Source organism: Clarias gariepinus, chromosome 2 (assembly GCF_024256425.1).
Source record: "Clarias gariepinus isolate MV-2021 ecotype Netherlands chromosome 2, CGAR_prim_01v2, whole genome shotgun sequence".
Lineage (NCBI taxonomy): Eukaryota > Metazoa > Chordata > Actinopteri > Siluriformes > Clariidae > Clarias > Clarias gariepinus.
In genome coordinates this window covers 17,438,516-17,460,927 of record NC_071101.1, presented here as the reverse complement: position 1 = coordinate 17,460,927, position 22,412 = coordinate 17,438,516, and the positions used below count along the sequence as shown (strand labels likewise).

At 35.5% G+C, this 22,412-nt stretch overlaps 1 protein-coding gene across 4 annotated transcripts; it reads left to right on the top strand.

Moving 5' to 3' along the window:
* The first annotated feature begins 730 nt into the window (after window positions 1–730).
* Window positions 731–21,441, top strand: adad1 (adenosine deaminase domain containing 1 (testis-specific)). 4 transcript variants are annotated; one of them, XM_053484317.1, is made up of 13 exons: window positions 731–842; window positions 2,130–2,217; window positions 2,542–2,741; window positions 3,768–3,902; window positions 5,943–6,110; window positions 8,165–8,206; window positions 8,338–8,460; window positions 10,157–10,280; window positions 15,846–16,016; window positions 16,614–16,846; window positions 16,970–17,201; window positions 20,661–20,793; window positions 21,069–21,441. In XM_053484317.1, the coding sequence occupies exons 3-13, from the start codon at window positions 2,564–2,566 to the stop codon at window positions 21,180–21,182; spliced, it is 1,653 nt and encodes a 550-aa protein (XP_053340292.1). In that variant the 5' UTR covers window positions 731–842; window positions 2,130–2,217; window positions 2,542–2,563; the 3' UTR covers window positions 21,183–21,441. The 4 variants fall into 4 exon arrangements, with proteins under 4 accessions (XP_053340292.1, XP_053340307.1, XP_053340282.1 ...); XM_053484332.1 differs by lacking the exon at window positions 2,130–2,217 and having other exon boundaries at window positions 8,168–8,206; XM_053484307.1 differs by lacking the exon at window positions 2,130–2,217.
* Window positions 21,442–22,412: the final 971 nt, after the last annotated feature.

Here is a 22,412-nt window from a genome sequence, read left to right as displayed (position 1 = left end):
CAATTAATATCAACTGTTATAGCTGAACTGGCTAACACACCTAACACACAGTATGAAAGCAGAACAATTCCTGCTCTCTGTTTTACCCAAATGAGGATGGGTTCCCTGTTGAGTCTGGTTCCTCTCAAGGTTTCTTCCTATTACCATCTTGGGGAGTTTTTCCTTGCCACTGTCACCTTCTGCTTGCTCACCAGGGACTATCCGACCATTTTGATTTATACACATTCACATTCCATACAAACTTAAATAATTATTTTGATTGTGTAAAGCTGTTTTGCGACAATGACAATTTGTAAAAGCGCTATACAAATAAAATTTAATTGAATAATAAATAGAGATCTTTAGACATCTTGTGTGTGTGTTTTTTTTTCATCTCTCCCAGTTCAGGCTTAACCGGTAAGTGTATCCAGGTGTTTGGTGCAGATACAACAATATACAATAATTCTCCTTCTTTTAAATCATCTTGAGACCTAACAATTTAGACACTCTTCTTTTTAAACCAAACAGTTAATAATAATAATAATAATAATAATGTTCCCACTACTATAACAATACAAGGAATCTTTGCAACCAGAATTTAATTTCTATTTGTTCCAGTTAAACGTCATATATTTGAACACTGCTACCTCACACATTCAGCATACAAAAAGTCACAAGCTCTACATCCAATCGACTTTAAGGCACAATGTCAAATTGATGTCTATTCTCTGTACAAGCACAATAACGTGACCATGCAGTGCGTCCTTCAGAGTGAATGGAGTAATTTGGGATCGAGCCTAAATTAACCGACGCTCACAAGTGCATTTTACACGACAAGAAAAAGTAAAACAACTATCTATACTGTAAGCAAACAAACAAAAAAGATTAAGATTACTTGATAGTTATTGTAATGCAATTGAATTAATGCTTCTGAGACAAATCCTTATTATATTTAAACTTGCTGGCTAGTAGCTGAGCTAGACTAGCACAGAAATTGCGTTCGGCTAGCTAGCTAATTAATTACACCATGTGCTATAACTTTAACGCGCTGTGTGAGCGTTAATACTTGTCAAACGGTTTTAAAATTGTGTAGATTTTGTTAGAGCTGGTTGTATGCTTAGAATTGTTTGCAGTATCTGTAAATGTTTAAAGGCTATTTAGTTTGGTCGCAGATAATTAGCAAAAGGAATTTGCAAGCTAGGCTTCGGTCCAAACTGAGAGCGCGCTGCGGGAAGGTTCGTTAGACGGTTGATGTTCGTTAGATATTTGGCTTTCACGGATTTTAAACGGAAATGAATCCTTATGAATTATTGTAGCACAAGAATAATGTAAATAAAAGAGGAATTGTTATATTTCGAGATGTTTGTAGTCGACATAACAAAAATATTAATTAATAATCTCGTGATGCGCTGCCTGTCTTAAGGGCCGAGTACAAATGACATGCACTCTGTGAAAACGTAGGAAAAGTACGGTCAGTGCCCGAGAGATATTGGCAGGTGCTATTAATACTGCATGAAGTGTAGCTGAAGTATATGCATAATAAATTACTTACTCTCAGCATGTCACAATAACTCTTTCCCTAGTCAAACTATTTATAATTTCACCATTGCAAATTTTCCTAAAGTTCCTTTTGTGTCAAGTCTCTCTCGCCATTCTAGCAACATGTCACACAAGCTTTTTGCCAAGTTAAAACTCTCTATTGAAAGTTATATTCAGTTACTGTTAAATTACAGTGCAGTGAAAATGTATTTAATTTTTTTTGCATATTTGTTATAATTCAATGATTCAGATCATTAAACAGATTTTAGTATGATATAAAGATAACCTGAGTAAATACAAAATATTTTTTATGATTATTTTATTTAATTAACACAAATGTGTTAAATAACCAAGAATATGTTTTATATTTTTAATTCTTTAAAGTAGCCACCTTTTGCTTTGATGACAGCCTTGGCACACTCTTGGCACTTTCTCAGTCAGCCTCATAAGACAGTAACCTGCAGTGGTTTTCTAACAAATAGCTTTTAGATGAATGTGTTTTCGCTTTACTTAACACTTAGTTTTTTCCATAACATGGTTTTATACAGACGTTGTAGCAACACTTATAGGGCTATTGATTCAGTACCAACTCTTTTTTTTTTTTTTTGTAGAAGACAACTGATCTAAAAGTTAAAAGGCAAGGAATGTTACAAATGAACTCTTAAGAAGGCCCACCTGTGTTGAAAACCATTTCAGCTGGTGAGAGAATTTCATGAGTGTGCCAAGCTATCAAAGCTAAATGTAGCTACTCTGGACAATTTAAAATATAAAACATATTATTTTCTTTTTACTACATAATTCCATACATGTTTTTTTTATATAGCTTGAATGTCTTCAGTATTAATTTATAATGTTGAAAATAATTAAAATAAGGAAAACTGCTGGAGCATAAGGTGTGTCCAAACCTTTTCCTTGTTTTTTAAAGGTGTAAATAGCCAACATGGCAAAAATGAAAACTTTAATAGGTTTTTCTTAGTATACAGAAAGTATTTATCCAAGCTTCCATTTTTTCATCATTTACAGATTACCTTCCAGCAGCTAGAGGATGTTGGGACGAGGAGGAGCGTATCGTGTGTCCAGAGGGGCCAATTTTGCTCAGATTGTTAAGAGCAGCATGGCACCACTGGCCAGCTTCAATGCTTTAGTTCAGCGCCCTGCTTCTGAACCCACCAATGCATACCGTGGTTCACTGGATCAAGCCTGTATCTCCCCGCCTGAAAACAGCTGAGTCATGAGAAGCAGATACTGTTTAATAAATAGAGTTAATTGCGCTCCTGAGTATTGAATTTACTTCAACCATTTGGGCCTAGCTGGAGCATTATGTATTTGTTTGTGGACAACTGCTTGAAATGTATACTGTCCACTTGTATTACAGTTTACATCCATGTCTCAATCTTATATTTGGTTACTTATAAGATGTTTCCTATGAAAGCATATTCAAAAAATGTAAATTGAACACATTATAACCTGCCTGTTGATCCCCTATCTGTTGACCCCATGTACCCCGTTCATTCACACAGTGCAACACATGACCAAGTCAGTAGCACTACTCTTCTCTAAATGTAGTCTTCTCTCCTGATTCTAATTTAAATTCAAATTTTATTTGCCACGTACACAGTCATACACAGTACAATATGCAGTGAAATGCTTTTTCGACTACCAGTTACCTTAAAATAAAAGCTTAAACATAGGAAATAAATATAAATAAAAGGTAATACGGTAGAAAATAAAGTTAACTGGTAAAATATACCGTACAAGTAAAAATAAAGATATATTGCAGTGAAAAAATGAAATTAACTAGTAAAAATAAAATATACTGTGCTAAGTAAAATAAAATAAAAATATACTGTACAAACACTGTAAGAACAAAATATATATAATATAGAAATATAAAAGAAGAAAATAGAAATTTGTCCATATAATTAATGTAAAATGGCTGAGGTGTGCAAATATGCATAAAGTGACTTCTTCATGCATAAAGTGATTTATTCCTGATCATCAGACAGCCCGCCCTAATCATAGGATGGCTGGCATTCAGAGAGGGTAAATATTATGACATGATTAGAAGGGTCGAGATAGTACTGCCAGATTGGCTGTTTTCGTACAGGATTCAAACTGGGAAATTGAGTGAACGCTTTTTTGTTGAACAACTTGTAAGGTCAAAGCTTCCTAGTTTTTAATTCCAAATTCATTATTTATTATCATTATGAAGTCACACTTCTTTCTAATGTGACTTTTGTGTTCAACAGGCCCCAAAGAGAAAAATATCCCCAAAGAGCTGATTGACAGGTACAAGAATGGAGAGACTCATGCTGTGTCTTTCCTTTACCAGCTCTCGCAGATTCTACAGTTTCAGTTGGAGATGAAGGAGACGGTAACTTCAGGTATTTCTTATTTTTGCCATGTAAAGAGGCTCCAAAAAATGTATACATACTTCAACAGTTTTTATCCGTCTTCTTTAAAAAGTTTAATTGTTTTATAGCAACAATGTGTAGTATTTTGTTTACTCTAAAGATGTCGCACAATTGTTAATGCTATCATGCGAACTTGAGAAGAGAGGCATACATGCACTTTTTTTTTTAATGTTGAAGAGTGTATACTCCTGTATTTTTGGACGCGGCTATATTTATTTATACAGTGCATCTTAAGAACATTTGAATATCAAAAAAAGTTATTTCCTTCATAATTTGGTCCAAAAAGTGATTGATTAAATTATTTCATATCTTATTACATTATGGCTTACAGCTCATAAAAATTAAAAATCCAATATCTAAAATATAGTTGCAAGCAACGATGAGCGGGCCCGGGCACCCTGTGCCACTGGCCTCGAGGGTGTACGGATAACCTGTGTGTTATTTGTGCGTGTTAAGAACTACAAAAAGCCGTCGCTGCCTGGGTGCACCTCACAACTTGCGAACTTCACACAATATGACGTAATAGGGATGATGTCAGCATGGGCCCGAAAATATTTGTCATGTCAACTGTGTGTGTTTGTTTGTGTGTGTGTGTGTGTGTTTGTTTGTTTGTGTGTGTGTGTGTGAGAGATGTGAGTGTTAACATTTTTGATGTGTGTGTAGAAGAGGGGGAATTTTATATTAAGACCTCCAAAAAGGTGTGTGTGGGTATGTATACATGTGAGTGTGTGATGGATGCATGCGTGTATGTGTGTGTGTGAGAGAGACAGATGTGAGTGTGATATGAGAGTGTTTGTGCGTGTGTGAGAGAGTGTTTACATTTGTGATGTGTACGTGTGTAAAATAGGCTGCAGAGGCTGGAAAAAAAAGCATTACACTTTGTTGACTTATGCTGAAAGTTATTAACCACTTTCAGCATAAGTTCAAGGCATCGTCACAGCTGACACTTAAAAATCAGCTGAGATGTAGAGATATTAAAAATCCCTCTACAATTTTGCTATTAGATCACATAGGCTCGAGTTGGTGCCGATCGTATAAATTTCCTAGGAGGAGTATATCAAAGTCCATCGGGTGTGTTCTTTCGAATGACTTCCTGTTGAGTTGAGCTCATGACATGCAGTGTGAAAGTTGTTTGGCTCAATGAGCTCAAAATGTGTACTGAATTTCGTATTCCTACATACAAGTGAGTATAAGCTATGCAGCAAAATCTTGTGTGAGGGGTTCTGATGCCTGTCTGTCAATTTTTAGGAGTTTTTGAGCATGTTAAGACCCCTAAAAAGCCCCAAAAGATGGGGAAAAAATCCTTAGGAAAACAAGAGGGTTTTTCTGGCACCCTGTAGTCAAAAAAGGATTTACCGTAGAGAAATGTCTGGCTTCTTAAGTATGTTCATTTATTTATATGCTTATGGTGCTAAGTCCTGTTGAAAAAGGAATTTGGCATCTCTCCACTTGACTCTGTGAGGCTTTCCCAAGTCCCTGAATCAGCTTTGCTTGACAATCTCTCTGAGGCTGCGGTCATCCTATCACACTTTCCTTTACAGTTACATTTCCCTGAATATGATTTAATACAGCCCTCTGCAAACAGCCAACCTTTTCAGCAATTACATTCTACAAACTCGCCCCGTGGACGGCGTTGATAATCGTCTTCTGATTAACTGTCAAGTCAGCAGTCCTTCTTATGATTGTGGTGGCGTTTACTTAACAAGACAGAGAGATACATGGTATTTATACTGTATAAATTATAACAAAATATTTTAATATTTTTTAATCTTGTCCTTTTGATTTTCATGAGTCGTAAGCCATAATTATTCAAATTAAAACGCAAAAGGCTTGAAATATTTTACTTGATAAATCATAAATCTAGAATTTGAGTTTCTCTTTTTTAATTAAATCACAAAAACATAAATAACCTTTTACCAATATTGTAATTTTCTAAAATGTGCCGTATATTTCAGTTTATTGCCAAAGTTACAATATAAAGGCATCCCCTTCTATTTTTTTTCTTTTCAGGAGGAGTAATGGGTTTCTACTTTGCATTCTGTGCTGTGATTGATGGAGTAGAGTATAAGACAGGGATGGGCATCAATAAGAAGCAGGCCAGAGCCAGAGCAGCTCAATTGGCCCTAGAGGAGCTACTGCCTAATTTGGACCATGACACTGTATCACCTAAATCTTCTGGTAAACATTATCTAGTTTCGTGGACGTTTTACAGCTTTCTATTATTTTTCATATTTCGATATTCTACTAATTGAAACCTAAGAGATTTGTTTTATTTTTGTGCAAGTTTTCACATTGATTAAAAATTTACAAATCATTTAAGTTACAGTGTGTACAAAGGCATGGATGCTCAGTTTTGGCCTTGTAGTGGGTGGATTAGATACATTTATTTTGTACTTGAGGTTTGAGACGTCTTGGTATGACCCTTTGTTGGGAACTTTTTCAGAGACCAGGAGACGTTGGGATATCATTCAAGCAGAAGTTACTCTTTATTGAGAACTCGCCGAGCGTTGCTGTAGTCATCCAAGTCTGACCGAAAAAACTTAGCTCTGGAGAGTTTATACTTTACAAGATGGAGGGATACAAAGAGGTGGAGACAATCTAAACAAAGCATAGTCTAGTACAGGAGTCAGCCTGGTAACGGAAGTTCCCCAGCCCTGATCTCATCAGCATAACAGTGGCTTTCAAATGCATAGGTGCTAATCTAATCAGCCTGACAGTATCACCCAAACCTTTACATTCTCATAGAGACAAAGGCATAGCCTGGCCTTGAGATTAGCATTCACATTGACTTTGTGACCCTACCCAGTGGTCAGGAAGTACATAAAGACAAAAGGTTAATGTCTCTGACACCTGGGGTCCAAGACTTGATCTTCTTAGAATGTCACCAACTTTACCTTAAAATGTAAAACCCAATGTACATAACTTGTTCAGTTTATATACCATTACGTTGGAAGCTAGATTTAACATTTTATAAATTTGTAATCCTACACCTTTAAACATCAATTTAAAATTTAGATACGATATGTATGCGATAGAAGGTACAACATACCAATATTAAATTGATAATCTTGATATTTTTTCATAAATCTTTGGAATTTAACAGCAAATTAACAAAATTACAACTCAGTGTATATATGGGGGGCAATCTCGCACTCCCACATAAGTCATAGCAAGCCTAGCCAATCGTGTGTGTCTGTGAGTTTAGACAGATAGAATAATGCCCAGTGCCATGTTTGACAAAACCGAACAGCATTTCAACAGAATCACCTCGCACACATTGTCAAGCATGGCAGTAGAGTGTCCAGTGATGATTTGGACTTGTTCTATTTTGGACCTGGCCACCTTGAAGTCACTGAGTTGACCATGCACTTCTGCGTTATACCAGAGTACTCTAGAGGCAAATGTGAGGCCATCTGTCTGACAGCTAAGGCTTGGTAAAAATTGGCAGGACAATGCGGAAGCACACAAGTAAATCTACAGAGTGGTTGAATAAAATAAAAAATAAAAGAATCAAGGTTTTGGAATGACCTAATCAAAGTCCAGACCTTATCACAACACAAAATGTTGTGGTTTGACCTTAAGAGAGCTGTGCATCACTGAATGCCCAAAACCTTAATGAACTGAAGCAATGTTTTATAGAAGAGTAGGGAAAAATTCCCCCACAATGATATGAAAGACTGATGAAGTCATACAGGAAATTATTTCTTTAAGGTATTGCTGCTACAAGCTGTTAAAACTTGGGGAGTACTTAGTATTGCCCACATTTTTTTTTTTTTTTTGGCTTTAAATAAATAATACATTTACATTTACATTTAGGCATTTGGCAGACGCTCTTATCTAGAGCGACTTACAAAAAGTGCTTTAATGTTTACATCATTGATAATAGCATGATATAATAGCATGTTGGAAAAAGTTATATGTTATTCGTCTGTGTTTAATATTTCCCTAATACTGAGACCCACAACGATCAAGTAAATATTCAGATTTTACACAAAAAAACAACAACATAGAATTAAAAGAGGGGATACTAACTTTGGGATGTTAACTTGTCATCTTTTGAAAATGTTTAGTTTAAGTGTAAACATAGACATAGCTGATAGTGGACAGTGTTGTTGCATCAAAATTTTAATTGCTTTGCTAATTGCTCTAAATGCATTTAAATAAATTTCTCTATTCATTCATTGTATTTGGTGTTCCATTGTGTTTAACTGTGCATGTTGTCCGGTTATCAGCAGGCCCTCCTCTTCTACAGGTAAAAGAGCAAAGTGGGACTGGTGAGTGTATTTTTATTACTCTATAATTTATTCATTTAAAACCGTAAAAAGCAAAAGGAAGAGCCTTTCTAAGGGTATTTAACTGAAATAACTCAAGGGCTGATTTTTATTTTGTGTGTCCAAATCAAAAGAAGAAGATCATATTAAAGAACTGGTTCCAGCTGCTGTTAAGGATGTTTTCTTCAGGCTGATAGACAGTTATCCAGAGTTTTCTGGTTGTGGTGAAACAGTAGCTGCATTTGTACTTCATTCTTGTAAGTTTAAATTTTAATTGACTTGCTAAAAGTCATCTTTTTTTATTGCCGCGTAACACGTTAGCAGTTTGAGTACAGTTAATAAAATTAGTTTAATAATTAATTTTAAGAATAAATTTTTGGGAACATCCCAAACTAACATTTTTAAATTAATTTAATTAACACTCACTATTTGTTTTACAAACTAGGCCAGCACACTTCCTGTTGTTTCTGTGGTGATAATGTAATCTTGTAAAACGTGAGCAGTTTTTTTTCCTATCAAAGAAAGCACTCTTTTGAATAGAACAGATTTTTACATCGTCCTTTGCAAATAATACAACTTATGCTGAGTCAAAAGCATAAAAGTAGTGCCAAGTCATTTCACAAAAGTGTTATATTAAGTTCTACATGCGACACTAATGAGAAATATCCCAGTAGTCTGTATCGATCGAGTGTATCAGAGAACAACATTTCTGAGATTAACATTTATATTTCTTGGTTGGATTTTGTTTACTGAGTGTAATTTTTATCTTGTGCACTTCTTTCAACTGAAAAAAAATTCCCATTAATCGAGCATGTACACGTGACCACAGCTCAAATGTGCAGTGGCCTAGATTCTCCCTAATGGTTTGTTGAAGGTCTTAACTGTGAAATTAATTGTAGTTCTTGTAGATACTTACAATGAAAATATATCTAAAATATCTATTTAAATATATATTTATTATTCTTCCATAAGTGACTTCTACTTTATCTTAAGCATGGGTAAAGATTTATGTTTATGCATAATTTAGGTTAATAAGATGATACTCCAAAAACAGCAAAGTATTAGAATGAGCCTAATAAGCCTGAAATTTCAAGTTTATTTATCATGTGCAGAAAAATTCAGTGACAGTTATTTGTTAATATAAGATAAGGTAAAGTGAGAGCATGAAGTAAAATTATTATAAATATACAGTGCAAAATTATATAAACTGTATATTTTAGTGATTGTGCTGGCTTGCCTTGCAAGTAAGTAAGTTCTTATTATTTCTTATCATCAAACCCGCAATAAATATTAATTTCCTCCTCTTCACCCTGCCCTCCTCTCTTTTACTTCTTTCTTGAATTTTGTTATGCCACCAAGAAACCAGAGACTGTAAGCTCCCCAGTCCTAACGATGTGACTCACAAAGCATCATGACGTTTGCAAAATCTGCTTATAGGATTAGTTCATGTGGAGCACAAGCAATACAAGTCCCTGTGTGAGAGCAGTTACTATGGAAACAAAAATGTATTTGAATGTTTGGATTAAAAAAAATAATAACGCACACCCCCTGACCAATTGGACTTAATCTTTAATGCTTTGCGCTGCAAAGAAAATAAATCAACACTTTTCGACCAGACAGAACTGAGAATTCAGGAGCTGTGGTATAAAAATAGACAAGCAGTATATACGCAAGATAAATGCAACTGAAAGAAACCTCTAAGACAAGTTTGTAATGTTTCTGAGATGAGATTAGATGAGTCAAGATGTTCCCAGAGCTTAAATAGACCAATAAAGGCTGATCAAGTGCTTTACAACTGTCTATCTAAAAGCAACAAAACAATGCCTACCTTTTTATATTTGTATGTTTAGTTATTTATATTATATTATATTTGACTCAGGGTTAATTTTCTCATAAGTTTATTTTTAAGTACTGGTTAACATTAATTCAGAGCTCTGCTATGTCTAACTACAGCAACTGGATGTGAAGTAGTGGCTCTTGGTACAGGCAACTGTAACACAAAAGGGAGTCTGGCACCTCATGGACGCATCCTTCATGATTCTCATGCTGTTGTGACTGCAAGGAGATCACTCCTGAGGTCAGCAATCTTAATGCACTTTTTAGCCATAATATACACTTTATTAGCAACACCTGTACATTCATGCAGTTATTTAGTCAGCCAGTGGTTGCAGCAGTAAAATGCCAAAAATCAAGTAACAGAGATCATACTTTTTTTAAATTCAGATTTTTACTGAGTATATCACTATAACTGATGTACAGTTGTATGCAAAAGTCTAGGCACCCCTTGATAAATAACATTTTTATTAAAAAGATCTCTCTTGAAAATTTAAAAAATCCACAATATTTTCAGTAAACATTGATGCATAGTTACTTTTTGTGTCATAAATTGAACAGAGATATAAAAAATAATTTGGGCACCCAACATAATCAGTACTTAGTAACATCTCCTCTGCCAGATATCACAACTTGCAAATGCTTTTTATAGCCAGCTAAAAGTCTTACAATTCTTGTATTTGGAATTGTCTCCCATTCATCCTTGCAAAACGCTTTTAGTTCTGTAATGTTCTTTGGTCGTCTTTCATGCACAGCTCTTTTAAGATCTGCCCACAAATTTTTTAATGATGTTTAAATCAGGGGACTGTCATTTCAAAATATTCAGCTTGTCCTGTTGAAGCGCTCCTCTTTTCAGCTTCAGCTTTTTTATAGATGGTGTGATGTTTGTTTCCAGAATTTACTGGTTTTTAGTGGAATCTATTCTTCCCTCCACCCGTGCAATATTTCCTGTGCCACTGGCTGCAACACAACCCCAAAGCATAATAGATCCACCCCCATGTTTTATAGTTGGCAAGGTGTTTTTTCATGAAATGCTACTCCTTTTTTTCTCCAAACATGCCTTTGCTGATTGTGGCCTAAGAGTTCTATTACAGTATATCTTTATCAGTCCACAGCACTTGCTTCCAAAATGCATCTGGATCCTGTAGATGCTCTGTTGCATACTTCTGACGTTGGATTTTATGATAGGGATGCAGGTTTTCTTCTGCTGACTCCTTCATGAAGGTCTAGTCTGTGCAAGCATTGCTGCACAGTGGAACGGTGCATCACCACTTCTGAGTCTGATAAATCTTCCTGCAGGTTTTTTGCAGTCAAATGGGGGTTTCGATTTGTCTTTTTGACCAGTACCAGTTCTCTCAGAGTTTTCTTGGTCTTCCAGATCTCATTTTGACCTCCATAGTTTCCCTGAACTGCCATCTCTTAATTAAATTTTTCACTGTGGAAACGGCAAGCTGACACCGCTTTGCTATCTTCTTGTAGCCTTCCCCTGCATTTTAGGCACAGTCTTACACAGCTGCTTAGAGGAACCCATGGTTGTTGAGTGTCCACAAGTGTGTGCACGAGGTTGGAAAAAGTCAAAGTATTTGTAAAGCTTTACAATTGGTATTTACTAATGACAGCTGTTGCCATGCATCAGATCTAATGAGCTGATTAAGGTCTGAAACCTTATAAAAAGAACCTGAGACTCTGGTACTCTTGGGGTGCCCAAAGCTTTGCACAGTGCCATAATAATTTTTTATTTTTGTTCAATTTATGGCATAAGAAGTAACTATGCATCAAAGTTTGCTGAAAATATTGTGCATTTTTTCCATTTCCAAGAGAGACCATGTTAACATATTTTCAATTTAAAAAATCACCAAAATCAATTATTTATCAAGGGGTGCCTAAACTTTTGCATTAGACTGTATATACACACGTGTTTGACCATTTGCTTTTGACATTTGAGTCATGCGTTTGTTTAGCTATAGATTTCCTTCACTAGAATTTACTGGTTGTAATTTACAGATCAAAATCCCAACATTACTAGGCTAAACACAACCAGTCAAATGTTTGAAAATATCATCTCCTTCAGTGTTTTTTTTTTTCTTTATTTTTTTTTGTATTATATTCTTTATTAATTAGTTTTTATACTAAAGACCACCAGACAATGAAAGAACTTGGTATAGAGTTATTCCATCTCAAATCAACCAATGGAAGAGAAATTTTTCACCATCACTTCTCAGATTTTGCTGATTTTTTTCACCAATTGTTGGTATTGCCATGAAAATATAAACCCCCAATTTTTTTGTCCCAACTCCCACTTGTTAAAAAATGGCAGCCATCTTGATTTTTGGCCTCGACGCGCTTCGAGACGTGCCCCGCCCCTTTTTGAAATCCTCTTTACCTTGATAACTCACTTGCTATATGTCATATGGAAATGAAACTGGGTATATGTATGTAATTTTTCATCTAGATTCTGCAATCAGAATTTGGCTATCTCTTGTGGTTATGGAGATATTTCTGAAAAACCATTTTTTGGGGGTACCTCTTTTCGACCCCCCCCAGAACCCAAGGTCTGCATGTATATGTGTTACTCAAAAAAATAGGGGTTACATCACATCACTTTATCTTGAAAATAAATAAAAACCAGGGGTGTGTTATGCCCTGTTTTATAGAAATCATCAAAAAATTAATTGTCCAGGTTTTGCAAATGTTTTACGATTTGATACACATTTTATATATATAGAATGTACATGGATCTACACAATAGGCCTTATCCACTAGCAAATGTTTCATTTTATGGTGGTACATGTAAGATACATGTACTGTATCACTGTCAAACAGTATCCTGTAACTGAACCATTCAGGTTCATACTGATCAGAAAGTTGAATTACAGTATCTCCAACCAACTCCATGAGTGACGCACTCAAGGAACTTGGTGATTGCATCATCTTTTTCTTGGTACTAATTAAGTGCAGAAAAACAAAAGCAGGTGAGTGTGTTTCATTTATGTTAATTTATTAACTGAAGCTTTCCAATGTAGTTTGTTATCTTAATCACAATCTGATTACAAAGACTTTATGGCAAAGCTTGTCTGTTCTTTGGATTCTCGTGACTATATGTTGCACAGGTGTGAGCAGTGCCCCCCTAAATTAAAACTTTCTGATTATCTTGATTAGGGCAGGGCAATGTGGCCAAAAGTATTTATCACAATATATATTTGAAAATTTGCGATAATGATATAACTGATGATATGATTGACACGAGAGAAAATACTTTACAATTTCAAAACTTTATTAGTGCAAAAAAAAAAACCATCGATTTATTTTCATTTAACAAGCAGCTGTTTGTATGTGCATTAAAGCTATATAAAATTTTAACAGTGCAAATCCAAATTCCACACCACTAAAGTTGCACCATTCTCACAAACTAATTCTGGTTCATCTGTTTCATTCAACGATCCGCTTTCGCCCTTCTTATTCTAAGAATGGCTGCCGCCATGCTTTTTCCGCCATAAGCGTTTGGAAACAAAGGCACTGCGCATGCGCGGTTTACCCATATTCTATCGCAATATTTCATTTTCTTATCATTGCCTAACATTGTACCGGTATTACCGTGAAAGGTATTATATGGCCCAGCCCTAATCTTGATGGTATATTTGAAAATGCTGATTGACCAGATGACACTGTTCAGTTCAAGCAGTGGAATCATAAAATCCATGGCAAAATTTCTGACATGTCTTTGTCAGTGTCTGATTTCATTATGAGACTTTGTGAAAAATGTGGCTCCTGCACAGCTCATCACTATACAGGCAAGGTCCAAGCTGCTTATTTGAAAGAACTGAAAGAGAAACTTCCCATTGGAAAGGAGGCTGTTATCCTCATGGATTTTGCCGAATGCTATTCTTTCATTTGTCAGGATGCTGTTCAAGGTTTTCATTGGAATACATCCCAGGTGATTCTGCATCCCTTCGTGGTTTACGATACTGTAGGGATGGTAGTGAAAATGATGGTTTACTAAGTTGCTAAAGTTTTTGTGTTGTCAGTAATGAAAGGGAACACAATGCTATTGTTGTTCACAAGTTTATTAAGGTTTTCATGAATCCACTGAAAGTTCTTCTACCAAATTTAAATCATGTGCATTAATTCTCAGACGGTGCAGCCAGCCAGTACAAGAATTATAAAAAAAAATTACAAATTTGTGGAGGCATTTCCTATCAAAATGACTTTGGTAGCTACAAAGTGCATGCCTTTCCTAGTTGATATCATTTGTGTCACTGCAACTTGACAGGTCTCGTACATGTACCCTTTTGGTCTTATTCCATGAACTCATTTTTGTGGGCTTTGTTCTTCCAGAATCAGATACCCAGGATATTGATGAAACAAAAACTGTGATTGGTCCTTTCAGTGTAGAGAAATGAATAACGTCATTATCAGTCTTTGACTAGATATGCATTACAGAAAATTTTGAGGTAACTTTAATTTGAAAGGAGCAGATTTTATGAGTATGCATTAAGTATTCTACGGATATTGCAGTTTTATGATTTGACACAGTTCAGTGTGTCAAATTATAAAATGTTGCAAAACTTGGACAATTCATTTTTGATGATTTCTATAAAACAGGGCATAACACACCCCTGGTTTTTATTTATTTTCAAGATAAGGTGATGTGAAGTAACCCCTATTTTTTTGAGTAACATATATACATGCAGACCTTGGGTTCTGGGGGGGTCGAAAAAGGGGTACCCCCCAAAAATGGTTTTTCGGAAATATCTCCATAACCACGAGAGATAGCCAAATTCTGATTGCAGAAATTACATACATATACCCAGTTTCATTTCCATATGACATATAGCAAGTAAGTTATCAAGGAAAAGAGGATTTCAAAAAGGGGCGTGGCACGTCTTGAAGCGCGTCAAGGCCAAAAATCAAGATTGCTGCCATTTTTTAACGAGTGGGACTTGGGACAAAAAAATTGGGGATTTTTATTTTTTAAAGGCAATACCAACAATAGGTGAAAAAATCAGCAAAATCTGTGATCATGTGGTGGAACCCACTGGTTGATTTGAGATGGAATCACCCTATAGTATTATGTAGCACTCTAAAAAGTGAACAACCTATAATATGTTTTATTCCGACTCATGGCATTCTCTCATCAGATTTATGAAGTAGTCACCAGGAATTGTTTTCAATCAGTTGTATTGTGCGGAAAAAGTGGGATACAGCATTAATATCCCTATTAGCGCTACTAAAACTACTGTGCAAATCGATATTATAGCATATATTATAAAGGTCAGTCAAGCTGAAAAATCTAAATGTTTTCCCAAGTGCAGTTGCCAAAACCATCAAATGCGGAAATGTGTCCAACAAAGGTTTTAATAAAACCGGAGTATGTATAAATTTTGACTCGCATTTTATGTCACACTCTAGTTATTTTTATAAACTCTATTACTGAATCAGTATTTATTCACTGTTAAATTTCATTTGGTTTTTAATGCCCAAATCCTTTCATTTTCAGTAAAAAATTATTAAAATTCAGTAAATATGGTACTTGTGAAATAATGTCACACACTGTAACATTATATTGTGATAAATGCAGAATCCAGTTTTTGAACAAAGTTTGTTCTACTTATGCCAGTGTAGTAAATTGCCTGTTAAAATGTGTTGATATACGGCTCTCTAGGAGTTAATATGATTAGCTCTGATGTTACTTTTATGAAGTATTGTCCTAACACTATAGAATTTGTTTGTTATGGAAAACAGAATAATGTCGAATGTTGATGTTTAATGAGTTGAAGCTCATGTTGGATTTATTCTGAATATCTTTTAGGTACCTGTACAGGCACCTGCTATTGTTCTACAGTAGAAATCCTGCGCTGGAGGAGAAGTCAGTTTTTCATTTGGATGAGAGCACCAAACTCTTAAGTCTGAGGAGGGAATTCACCTTAAATTTGTACCTCAATCAGCTGCCCAAAGGAGCTGCCCAGATGCCTTCTCGTCTGTACGGTGTTATACACTGCCCAAGCTAGTTACAAACCTGTTTCACTTTATTTCTAAATTAATGGAGTTCATTTCAGGATTTAGTTTTTAAATTAAATACCATACGTGGGACCCTGTATCCAGTACTACTTATACTATATATTATTATCACACACTGTTATAGTGCCTACAGTACATAGAAAGCTATTGAGCACTTTACTATTAGGAACACTATACTAATAGTGCAGAGGGCCTCCGGTCTTAAAACTGCCACAATTTTTTGAAAAGATCATTTAAGGTTCTAGCTTATGTTCTCACATGATTACATCACATTGCCTGCTAATTTTTCAGATGCACTTACATTTCATTTTTTTGATTATGCAGACTATTTGGAATTTGGAGAGTCTATGATTTATATTTTATTTTCCTAAACAAGCTACTAAATTAACCATGACTTTAGTGATATAAGTCACTAATACTAGTGTATTTAGTTAAATATTGACTCATACCCACCAAATTTGTCAGAATTATGTCTCAATTGTTTTGTATCCCTGTTAGTTGTAGTTCTTAAATATTATTCTTTCCTTTAAATATTAGTCTTTCTCCACTCTCTCTCTAGTCGTCTCAACCCCCTGTCCATCTCAGCTTGGGAAGTAAATAATCAGATTGGTCTGCATGTGACCGTAGATGGAAAAGCCTTTTCCGTGTTCTCTTCCACACATGACCCGAGTGGGTCTCGTGTCATCAGCATGTCAGCTACTGACAAAATCACACAGTGGCAGGTTTTGGGCTTCCAGGGTGCCCTTCTCAGCCACTTCATCGAGCCCATCTGTGTCAATAGCATTCTTATTGGTAAGTGCTCCAGCTGGAAATAAGAACAGATTTTTAAATGCAGGTTGTATTGTGTGAACTTAAATTTTTGTTAGTAACCTGTGCTTAACTTTTTATATTAACACAATGTGTGTTTGGCTTTAGGTAATGAAAGCTGCAATGATACACGTGGCATGGAGGTTGCAGTAAAGAGAGTAGATGGCGTCACTTCTAAGTTGCCGATGTATTACAGTGTGCATCAGCCACATATTCTCCTGGTGCCCTCTGTGATTCCTACAGACACCCACAGCACTCAGACATCTCTCAGCCTCAACTGGAGCCAAGGAGATGCTTCCCTTGAAGTTGTAGATAGTGCAGAGGGCAAATCTGTGGAAAAGTGAGTTTGTCTGATTTTATTTTCGTACAGTGTTTTTTCATTACAGACATTCATGCAAACAGTCTAGTCAAGGGCAAAATGTTGCATACGTCTGAACGTTTTTTACAGTACAGCGCAGGAATTTTGGTCCATTGCTCCTGGCAGGAATGGTGTAACTTAGGTCTGTTGGCTTCTTTGCTAGGCTCAGCATGATTGACAATAGCATTAGGAATTGCAGATAGATACTAGGTGTGTCACAATTCATATCTATTATATTCATAATAGATTTCTCGCCTAAATGTTTTTGTGTGCCAGCAAGTCCATGTGTTGGGATGAAGAAACTGCCCCCTACGAGTACATATTAAATCACTATGCGCTAAAACTGTAGGAAGCTAACAATTCTAGAGTCAGATTTCACACATTACTTTTCCATGGCGAGTGGTGAAGAGAGGCAGCGGTACGAAGAAGCACCGTCGTCTTTCAAATCACATTTCACATTTCGGTTTCAACATTGAGTAGAACGGCGAGGGAGAAAAAACAAAAAAAAAAATTACTGTTTGCAAATGTTGTTTTACACGTGTCGCCTACTCAAATGGAAACACCTTCAACATGACTACACATCTGCATCGTCATTGTAACTGCAAACCGCTCCTGGCTTGCTGTAGAGAATGTCGACAACCTTATTCTTTTTAAAGAAGAACTTCAAAATACAGGAATAAATAGCTGACCTAAAGTGATATTGCATTTTGCATTCTTAATGTAGTCTACTGCATCAAATTCAGGTATGTATATTTGAACTGGTCAGTTTATGTTCGCAGGTATGTTTATATAAAGTAGTGAACTTATTTAAATTATTTAAAATTATTTTTTTATGGGCTACCAGCAGCAGTGAGCTGCCAGTTTAATTAATTAACATTTATTTATGTATTTTATATCATACAATACAACAAAAATGTGTATACCTGTTTTTTTGTTTGTTTGTTTTTTTGGGGGGGGGATTATAAGGAAAATAAAGAAATAGTTTTAGAATAAAAATATTCTTTTTTTTTTTTTTCTCAAATTCTAACTGTTCAAGTAAAAGTAGCATAAAATACCTAAGAATGGACTGAGACAGATATAATATCTGGTTGGAATTAATGATTAATTTTTAGACTGTTTTGTAGTCCCATACGAACCACATACTGTTTGCTTTCTGATTTTAGAGCAGAGCCACAAAACTTAATTTGCCTCTTGTATTCCAGCATCCCTTGTTCATGCTATTAAACAGATAAAACTGTTGAAGGTCTTTGCTCTCAAAACATGAATAGAGACTTGCACTAAGAAAACGAATGTATAGTATTTATCAGGTGACTTCACACTACAAGAATTCAGGTATTTTTGGTACTGTTCACTAACAAGCACATGTTTGTGTTGTTTGTTTATCTATTTTTTTATATTTGTTTAATCCACTTAGTTACAACTAAGAACTCATTACGTTTACCTGTCCTGTTAACTTTTTTATATGTTTAAAAAAAAAAAAAAAAAACAGGAACTTAATGGCAATGTCTGCTAATGTCTGCATCTAGCAGGTCCAGCTAGCTCATAACCATGTTTAAATTTTTTTCTGTTGTGTAAAGAGGTACAGGATCACTGTTGTTGGGGGCAGTTTTCTTGCTGTCCTGCTGTTTCCTAAAGTCAGTCAGTGATTTTTCCAATCTACCAAAACAAAACCTCCCCACAACATGATGCTGCAACCCCCACGCTTTACAGTTGGGACTGTGTTGTTTGGTTTGAGGTAAAAGCTTTACATGTTAATATGGCAAAACAGCACAGTCTTTCTTTCAGCTGGCAAGAAATCACTCCACATGGTTATGGATTAGCTGCAAGCATTTGGTCTTCAGCTCTTTCACAGGTTCCTTCCTTTGTTGCTGACTTGAGGTTGAGTGGAATCTTTTAGAATCAAAGATCTAAGACCAAACCATTTATCACTGAGAATTAATTTGTACCTCTTTTCTAAACATTGTTTGTTATACCTTATCAGAATAGGCTTTATTTTATAGTGTCTGCAAATGTAGCCTCTTTTGTAGCCACAACACAATATTAATATATCATTTTTTTCCAAACCGTGTATAGAGACAGATGTTAGAAGCTTCTGTAATTGATTTGCCACATAAAATGCATTGTTACATAAGATGTGTGACATCATAAAACTGAGATAGAGTATCTGCCATATTAGTCATGCTCTGAAGATGGCTACCTGTGCAAAGTGCTTTAAGTACTTCAGATACATGATTTGTGAATTGACTTTTCTCGGATACCTTCAAAATATACACATATTTCGGAACCATACACACATATATACAAACACACACACACACATACAGATAAGTGTTCAAATTTGTTGAGACATTTGTGAATCAATTATTTATGTAGCAGCAAACAGACTAAATTAGCTTAGTTGGTGCTGTCTCGAAACAAACTTCATGACTCTACACCACTCACTGAGATTAGTGGAAGATGTGGTATCACTGAGATTATGACAGTGCACACCGAGAATCAGATCCTCTACCACTGATAACTACAGAGCTAGTTTAGTAGCAGGTAGCTAGCTGGTGAGCTAGTATGGATAACATGAGGTCATGGTGATGTTTTCAAAAAGCAAATTTAGGATTATTCATAAATCCAAGCATTTTTAAATGAGTGTTACAGTGCAAAGATTTTCCTAGGCCATTCTTAGTTTATGGGCAAAAAATGTTTTGTACAATTTATTCTCCATATATTTTAGGTGTATTTTAAGGTAAACTTTGCCATAAATTAGTCTTTATGAATACATATTTATGTATCTATGTATTTGTGTGCAAATATATCTAGTGGTGGCATCGTGGCTTAGTGGTCAGCACTGTTGCCTTAAACCTCTAGGGTCTGGACTCGATTCCCACCTTGTGTCTGTGTGCTTGGAGTTTGCATGTTCTCCCCATGGCTGTAAAATGGGAATACGTAAATACCATTGTACTTTATGGTCCCTAAATGGACTACCAAGGTTCTTACTGTGTGTGTATATATATATTAGTTATATATAAACTTGTTACAGGATCATGGGGCACCCATGCTCACCCATACCTGCAGGGACCAAAAGCAAACCCATCTGGTCTCATTTCACAGAAATTGCTGAAAAAAGTAAATGTTGGCAAAGCTCCACCCAAGGCATCGATCACTACATTCCCGCTATCAGACTTCACAGCACTTCACCAGAGGTCTTGTTGAGTCATACCTTGAGTGGACAGCGTTGCCCCAGTGGTACAAGGGGAATTGGCCTTAATGTTTTTCATTGTAATGTTATAGCTGATGGTTGTATGTGTGCAAGTAAAGTGTATGAAGCATATGAGGCTAATCACTGTTGGCCAAAGTTCTCTTGTTGTTCGGACTTGCTTATTTCGTCAAGATGCTGTTATTGTGTCAATCTTATCTTTTTTTTTGTGTGTTTGTGTGAATGACTTTTAGGTCTCCCTTTAAAAGTGGCCCTGCTCTTGCTAGTCGTCTGTGTAAAGCTGCCATGCTAAGTCGTTTTAACTTGGTAGCGAAAGAGGCACAGAGAGAGGAGTTGCTAGCTGCAGTGTCCTACAGGGAGGCCAAGGTACGTTGTTATAGGTCAAGATATGTTCAATATAATAGTTTCTCCACAAGTGCAATAATGACATGCTTGACAGCAGTATTAAGCTTTATTTATCTTATAAAAAAATTGCAATTCTAATAATTTACTTTAGAATTAAGAGTAATTGGTTTCAGGTTTTTGCAAAATATTGGATATTATGATGGAGAAGTAATAAACAGTCATATTAAAATGTCTCATTAACTACAGTATAGCTCTGTCGGTGTAATCCTAGTTGCCTATTTGTTTTAAAAATGCAGATGATGGCGAAACCCTACCAGGAAGCGAAAAGTGTTCTGAAGTCCTACTTGGCCACAAGGGGCTATGGACAGTGGGTTGAGAAACCACCTATAAGCGATCTCTTGATAAAGTGAGAGCCAGTCCACATATCCTGTCCTAGCTTTGAAACATCTTTGAAAGAAAAAGTTTAAAAATTCAGTGACAAATGTTAAATTTTTATAAATGTTCTGTTTAAAAAATATTATGTTTAATAGTTGTGTGTGAGAGACGATTTGTTACGCTTATTTTGTTGAATGTATGTTTTTGTTTGTTGATTCCTCCCAACAGAGAATGTAAAACTCAAATAAGTGGCTTAAAAAGTGATATTGAATAAAATGAAACGTTCTCAAGTTAGCATTGTGAATTGACGCATTATTTTTATGACTTATTCTTATTTCATATATATATATTACATTTTAGGTAAAAATCTTTTTAAAATTATGTTTTTTTTAATCAGCAGGGTAAGAAGGTAGAGGTGAGGTAAGTGTTTTTTTTTTATGAAGTAGTGCTGTTAGTTTCGAAAGGTTAGGGCCTGAGGCAAACGCGCGTCCTCTCTTGTTACTAGTAGTACACAGGAAACCTCGACTTCCTGTCAAAAGTGATACTGCAACTAGATGCCTTCAATATTTTGTGTGTGTGAAAGAGACAGGATCATAAACTTTTTCACTTTTTGCTTGCAAGGAAGGAAGAGTTGGGCATGCACAGGTAGCTTTTAAGATTATAGTAATGTTTATTTATAATAAAGTAACGTTTTTCGCTGTATATAACCAACTTGATCTTTTATTTTGTAGGCCCTTTGTGCTTTTGCTTTATGCATGACATTTTCCTTTAGCTTAGTGCCTGCTGTGTGTATGTGTGCAGAGACATAGGAAATAATCAGCTTGGGCAGTTCTCATAATAATGCTTTACTCCTCATATATGATTATAATGCAGCACAAAAATGACTTGGTGGAACTGCGTTGATGAGTCTGGAAAAAAAAATCAGATGCAAGCGAAAGATATAATTGTTTCCTGCCTGTCTCCTACGGTTATGTTAATGTTATTTAAAGCTTGTAAGATCACTAAGTGCAGTGAGACAGATTTTGGTTGAAGGCTGTACATTAGTGTTCTTTTTTTTCCCTAAGTAATTTTTTATATAGTTTATTGTAAGTAATATGGTTAAATGATACAGGAAACTCTTAAAAGTAAATTTGTCTGCAGTTCTTTGCCCTGAAAATATGACACCCACATTATATATTGATGGATATTAACTAACTTTCTTGGGATTACATGACATGTTTAGTACTGATAGACGTGATAATAAATAACATGCATTATTGTTAAAC